The sequence below is a fragment of the Nanorana parkeri genome, unplaced genomic scaffold (genome assembly GCF_000935625.1).
Source record: "Nanorana parkeri isolate BGI_ZX_2015 unplaced genomic scaffold, ASM93562v1 scaffold1468, whole genome shotgun sequence".
Lineage (NCBI taxonomy): Eukaryota > Metazoa > Chordata > Amphibia > Anura > Dicroglossidae > Nanorana > Nanorana parkeri.
The window spans coordinates 47,773-54,898 of NW_017307736.1; the positions used below are offsets into that span (position 1 = coordinate 47,773).

At 45.9% G+C, this 7,126-nt stretch overlaps 1 protein-coding gene across 1 annotated transcript; it reads left to right on the plus strand.

The window, feature by feature from the left end:
• Positions 1–267: 267 nt before the first annotated feature.
• On the plus strand, positions 268–2,963 carry LOC108798411 (guanylate-binding protein 3-like). Its single transcript, XM_018570160.1, has 4 exons — positions 268–460; positions 2,058–2,188; positions 2,265–2,374; positions 2,789–2,963. Exons 1-4 carry the CDS (start codon positions 268–270, stop codon positions 2,961–2,963), a joined length of 609 nt encoding a protein of 202 aa, XP_018425662.1.
• Positions 2,964–7,126: the final 4,163 nt, after the last annotated feature.

The following is a 7,126-nucleotide window of genomic DNA, read 5'->3' on the forward strand; positions in this document are numbered from 1 at the left end:
TTTGTTACATCTTTAAGTTGTATAGAAAAATAGATTTGCAAGACAATATCATCAGCGGAAATCCTTGTTTCTCTAAAAATAAGGATCTATTTAATACTTCCATATCATTAGTAATGACTAAGTTATTGCTGTATCAGCAGTTATAGTATTTTTATGTCTGTTTTGAAAAACAAAATGCATACACACGATACAATAAAAATATACAATTTTAACTCATTGGCCCTTTATCACAAAAGTGAGATTGTTCTTTTGCTTCTCTAGTAGACCATGGCTCCCCTACCAAGGATGACCAACCCCGTCTGTCTGATTATGAATTCTGCTGATAATAAGTTGGCTGTTAATGAGGAAGCCAAAACAATCTTGTCAAAGATCTCCCAGCCTCTAGTTGTGGTGTCCATTGTTGGGCCTTACCGGTCTGGAAAATCCTACCTAATCAACAAGTTATCAGGCCAGCCAGGAGGTAAGCGGTATAGGAATTACTCTAGAAAATGAAGGACAAAGGATATAAATGTTCTACCATTATCTTCACATGTACAGGTCAGCTGCAAGGGCTGGCTACTTGTCCGGGGTCTATTGCTGCTGCTTTAGTGGCCTTTAGAAGCTGCGGCTTATGTGAAGCTTTATCTGTGTGCACCATATTGAGGTTTAACCATATTTTCATATCCTTTTATATGACGTTATCTGATCTCAACATAACACCTAATCAATATGACTTTACCCCATACAACGGCTACACAGAGAATGTCCACACACGCCTATGAAAATACAATATGAGAGAGGTGGAGCAAGGTGGTTACATGTTGGAAGAATATGATCCAACCAAAGGTTTAGCCAGCTAGTCAGATGCAATGCAAATAGTTTCAGTAGAAGCCTACTTGGGGTTAAGCCTTTGTTGGGTTCCAGGAGATCCATCATTTAGATACATGGGCAGGAATGGTAGACAAGGGACGAAGTGATTTAGTTTGAAAGTCCAGTCAAACTTTGAGTGAGCCAGAACATTAGCATGCACCTGTACATGCATTGTGTGCCTGACTACATAAAAAACAGAAAGTGGTAGTGGTGGAGGAGGCCACAAATACATAAGATTTGGAATAGAAGAAAGCGATCACCTAATAGCTGGTAAACCCACAGCCAACAGATGGACCAAATTAGCTGCATGTGGGCGATGGACAATTGGCCTCTGGTTACAGGGGCAGCATTAGGAACCAATGAGGTAAGCTCGAGTACACATTTGAGCTTACAAAGAAGATGCTAAAAAGAGGAGAGACAAGAACTCTTCAGTCTGTTGCTGCTGCTCCTTTATTGTCTAAACACGGGTTGGGGCAGAGAGGTAACCAGGATGTATTGCATAACTATGGTAGAGCAAAAATAAGGTCACAGCCTGGTGTGAAGTCTGGCAGAGCTGTGCAAATCCTAGGACTGGATCAACAGAGATAAAAATCATGTGGAAAGTAGCGCATCTCCTGTATATGAGCTTTTTGTCTGGTGTTAATATTTGAAGCTGGCCTAAGGGGGGAATATCTCACACTAAAACAATAAGTAGTTAGATAGCTACACATTTTTGCTTCTACCTTGCCATGAGGAGATCTGATGATTGTTTGCAGAGATAGTTCATCATGCTAGAGAATCTTTACAAATGACAACAAACACAAATCAACTAAACATTTTTGATTGCTTGCATTTGCCAGGCTCATTGTGGCCACCTTTAAGATGTCCTCATTGGCCAAAGTCCTTCTTTTGACAATGAGGTTGAGCCACTGGAACATCTATGACCTGCTCAGTTGCTTTAGTCAATCACCATGTAGAGCTGTGGGCCCAATGCTTATTTTCACGTATGGCTTTAAATCCTATTGTTGGCTTACATACACATTAATCTCCACTTCAAAGACAGTGGGGGATTTTCTTATGGGATCGGATGGTTTTAATTAGGACCTAATTAAAGGTTTTATTATTGAGCAGGAGAAAGTATTACATTGGATAGTTGCATTGCTCTGTACTACTTTGACAGCAGGGATACAAGTAAAACATTTTAAGCAAGTGATCTGCTTATTCCATAGGTGTTTTCTCTGTGGATCCCACAATTAAAGCAAATACTAAAGGCATATGGATGTGGTGCATGCCACACCCAGAGAAACATGGACATACCTTGGTGCTTTTGGACACGGAAGGACTGGGAGACCCAGACAAGGTAAGCTTGGGAAGATATATGCAATAAATTAATGTATCAACTACTTACCATTGACCCTTCCATTTCTGTCTTTTAGGGAGACAAGGAAAATGATCGTATAATCCTATCATTGGCCCTGCTCATGAGCAGTGCTGTCATCTACAATAGTTCTGGGGTTATTGACTACTATGCCCTGGAGAAACTAGAGTATCCTTTTTGTCAGAAGCCAAGCTGTTCCTACATATACCCTGTTTCCCCGAAAATAAGACCTAGTACTATTTTTGGGAATTGCTAAAATTTAAGACCTACCCCGAAAATAAGACCTAGTTGTGACCATTCCCGGGGCCAGTGGTGGCATAAGGGGGAACTTGAAGAGCCGCAGGAGAGGCAAAAGAGAATCAGCGGTGCCGGGGCGTGGCTTGAGTAGCTGAACATGGCAGACGTGTGCTGATTCAGCTCCTCTCCCCCTGGGCACCTATCTCCACTTTTCTCGAGCTAACTTCATCGATCCAACCTCCACCCTTCTCCACTACGATCCCGGATCCCTTCTCTCCCCCCCCATGGGCAGGAAAAGTGCCTACCTACAACGTACCCGCAAATCTACGCGATCCTCCGCTGCAGGGAGTGTGAGGGCCGCCACCCCGACCTGAGCAACGGCTACAACCCCAGCCACGTGTACGATGGCCTCTTCTCCTCTGTACCCAGAACATCCATCGCCATCAGGGACTCCTTCAGACTTTCTCGTCTCGTCTCCAAGCAGCTCAGCCGCCCACTCTCCAGCCCCAGCAGCGGCTGAGTTCCATTTACGAGATGCCCAGCTTCTAGATCGGTTTAAAGCCATGCTGCAAACTGAGCTCAAAATGGCCACCGATGCAATCTCTGCCAACCTCTCCAAAGAACTCAGAGACCTGGGCTCCCGCACAGATCTTTTAGAGACTAAAGTGGATGACACTACCCATGTAGTGAACGCTCACTCTGCCGCCCTCACCTCCTTACAGGCGGACCTCTTGATGGCGGTCTCGAAACTTGAGGACCTCGAAAACCGGGCACGAAGGGGGAACCTGCGCATTCGAGGTGTGCCGGAACGGGTGGAAGACTTACCCTCTACCATTACTGCACTCTTCCAGGAACTTCAACCAGCAATCCCTATCGATCGCATGGAATTCGACAGGATCCACCGCTCCTTAGGCCCTAGGCGCTCTGACGGTTTGCCCCGGGACGTGATCGTCAAGTTCACCTACAGGCAGCCAGGAATGCACGCGCCCTTTCGTTCCAGGGCTTTACTTACGAAGTTTATGCCGACCTCAGCCCCATCACTATCCAGAAACGGAGAGCCCTCAAACCTTTTTTAGCTGTGCTACGTTCCCATCAGATCAAATACGCCTGGGGATACCCCTTCTGGCTGGTATTCCAACACAACGAGAAAAACATCACAGTGTTACTTCGGCGGAGGAAGCCCAACGCTTGCTGTCAGATCTGGGCCTGGCCCCCTTGCCCTCCAAGCGGCAGAGCCCTCACCTGGACCGGCCATCCCCACTCCGTCTGACCCCTATCTGGACCCCGGCGACAGCGAAGAAGACGGCCCCCTCCTCCACTGATCTTGCTCGTGGTCGTGCTTCTACAGATACCTCAGACTCGGATTTCTAATACTCTGCTTCCCTCAGGGCCTTTCCATTCGCCCTTCCCTCACCCTCTCCCCCTTCTTCCCAGCTACCCTCTACCTTCCCATACCATCCCCTCCACATTTCACTGATCCCCCTCCCTTTTACCCCTCGCCCGGTCTTATTGGCAACGATCACCCATACTTCTTAAGGTATATTTTGATTGTTGGCTTTACATTATTGAGGTGTGCCCCGATGACTCTTTAGGCAGAAAGCTATACCCTACTCCGGTGAAACCTACCCATGATCTAATTATACCTCAACAACCTCCGCCACCACTCACTGCCGCTTACTTTAGCCGATTGCTCCCATCCCCATGTCACGACCAGGGGGTACCTGGTCTCCCAATAGCCCCTTTGTGGCCTAGAGCTCGGACTCACATTTCTGAGCATCAGACTACTTTCTTTGTCTCCACGCATACCCTAATAAGCCCGGCCCTCTTCTGGCTAATCAACTCTGCATGCTACCTTCCCCCAGGCCTGTGATTAACTTCGAGCCCATCCCCGTGGAACCACGGCCAACCCTGCTAACATTGTGAAGCTCTTTCAAACTCACTTGGCCTCAATCTATAGCCCCCCCCCCCTCCTTTGATCCAATTGCTGCTGACCACCTCTTTAATGACCTCCACTTGCCTTCTTTCCCCTCTTCCAGTCGGGAAGCCCTGGACTCGGACATTTCAGAAGCTGAAATCCTGGAAGCTATCACTACCCTCAAACCAGCGAAGTCCCCAGGTCCTTATGGCTTTTCCAACCTTTATTACAAAAAATTTAAAGATATTCTGGCCCCCCATCTAGTGCGCCTTTTTAATGTAATGAAGTCTAGCTCCCCCCTACACTCCTCCTCCCTTTCTGCCAATATCTCTATGCTGCCAAAACCGGGCAAAGATGACTTAAATGTGGCTAACTACCACCCCATACCGTTGCTGAATACAGATGTGAAGCTCCTGGGGAAGATTTTGGCGAACAGGGTGAACATGACCTTGAGCTCTAATTGGCAGAGGAACCTACACCATACGAGGCCCCCTGAAGAATGGGGGTCAATTTGGGATGCGATCTCCAGGTGTTCTCGAAACATCAACTCCCAAGAAGCAGCCTACAAGGTTCTCTCGAGGTGGTATCTCGTACCTTCTCGCCTCGGTCACCTCCATCAGTCTAGCTCAAATGCCTGCTTCAGAGGGTGTCAAGTCGCAGGTGATGTTATGCATATTTGGTGGACATGCCCCTTTGTGGCCAGGTTTTGGTCTAAAATATACAGGCTCCTCTCCTCTATCTTCAATACGCAAATTCCGAAGGACCCCTGGCAGGCCTTACTTCATGTTAGAATCCCACACCTCACGCGACCCCAATGGCAATTGGCAAATTTTATATTTTTAGCGGCTAAACAAACTATAGCACACTCATGGAAAAAACAGACACTTCCGTGCGCTGAATTTCAACAGCGTATGCAAGGATTTTTTGTCAACGAACATCTTTCAAGCATCCTATTGGACACGAGCCGGAAATTTCATGCCATATGGGACCCATGGGCCTCCATCTTCCTACCCACCCTAGATCCGATAACACAAAACCTAATGCGATAACTGCCTTCTGGACAGTAGACCTGGGTGGTAGTCACCACTCCTCTTTTCTTCTCTCTTCCTCTCTTTTCTTTTCTTCTTCCTTACTGCTCCCTCACCTACTTTCACTTATCGCCTAACATATTCCCTCCTCCTTGACTTCTACAATCCCTTGGGGTAAACCCATACCCCACCTCCCCCTCCCCACCACTACCCTGAATAGATCCCTCCCCCCTTCTTTGTTTATGCCTACTGTAGTGTGCCGCCCAATGTAAGGGCAAATTGTTATCTTTCACTACTACTATTGCCGAATGTCAATTGTATGCTTTATGCTGACTGTTAATTGTATACGTTAAAAACAAAAAAAACAATAAAATATATTGAAGAGAGAATCAGCGGTGCCAACGAAGCCAGCGCTAGAGGAAGCAAAGCGGCACCGGAGGGAGCTGAGCGGCATAAGCCGATGCTTCCTCTATAGCGCCGGCTCCTGTCATAGGTGGAGTGATACCAAATGCACTCCACCTGTGAGGAATCAATAGTGAAAGTGCGCTTTGCTCATTCTAGCCAGCGATTGGTTAGCAAATTGCTCCTGGAAAGGTACGGCACCCCTGATTGCCCTGATCATCATATTTTTGTACATGAATACATGTAGACTGTTGTACATGAATAAGTGTGGATTGTTGTACATTAAAAAAAAAACAAATAAGACCTCCCCCGAAAATAAGACCTAGTGTGTTTTTTTTAGCCAAAAAAATATAAGACAGTGTCTTATTTTTGGGGAAACACGGTATATCATATCACTGCTCAATACTAAAGTGCTACACCTGACTTGAATGATAATCATAACCATTTCTCATTGTATTACATATTCCTTTCTTTCTTCTTTTTCCTTCATTCTTCCCTCCCCTTTCTTCTGCAATCATTGTTTCCTTTCTTCTTTCCTAACTTCCACTTTCTTGCTTTTTTGACTTCCTTTAGGCTGTACAGTTGAATGTGTACGGGAAGTCTGCAGTACTTTTGACCGAAAATAATCCCTTCTATAAAGCACTGTTGGGTGTGGATAGTAAACAATGAGAAGGAGAACAGACAGGGAGGTGGAGCTCACTGAGATTGTAAAACTGAAGGGGCACAAAAAGCCTTCAGTACGGGAAACAGGAAAAGCTTTTTAAATGAAATAAATAATTATGGTTAAACAACCTTCAATCTGCTTCTCACAATGACTTCTTACTACTCTTAGGTCACAATCCTCCCCATACTTAGATGTCTGGGTACATAAAGTAAATCACATTACATGGAGTGAGAGATTGTCAAACAATAATGCACAATGAATTATCAGTCATCTCTGATTCTTAAGTATCAAGTTTATTACAAACTATACTGGTATTGAATGCCATGAAATCATGGTAGAGAGAAGAGTGTGTGTTGTGAATTATAATAATGCAACTAAACAGAAACCAGGACAGTCCTGGAAATTGGCATATGGCCTGAATGTACCCAGGGCCGGATTTACTCTCTCTGCTGCCCCAAGGCCAGGTTCCTCAATGCGCCCCCCTACCTGCCAACCCCCCACCCTCCCCCAATGGAGAATGGCAGACCTGCAGGCTGCATACAATGTTGCCGAGATCACTTGTACAAAACAAGTGGCAGCTTCCATGTTGTACATTTAGCTCTGCTTGCCCAAAGCCGGGCTAAATGTAGAAAACAACTACCTGCCCGAGCATTGGGAGATAGGAATTCCACACC

Bases quoted from the DNA above. Each gene is read 5' to 3' on its own strand.
- LOC108798411 (XM_018570160.1), top strand. From the start codon at position 268: ATGGCTCCCCTACCAAGGATGACCAACCCCGTCTGTCTGATTATGAAT. The intron at 461-2,057 runs GTAAGCGGTATA...CTTATTCCATAG, and splicing joins GTTATCAGGCCAGCCAGGAG to GTGTTTTCTCTGTGGATCCC. The intron at 2,189-2,264 runs GTAAGCTTGGGA...TCTGTCTTTTAG, and splicing joins GACTGGGAGACCCAGACAAG to GGAGACAAGGAAAATGATCG.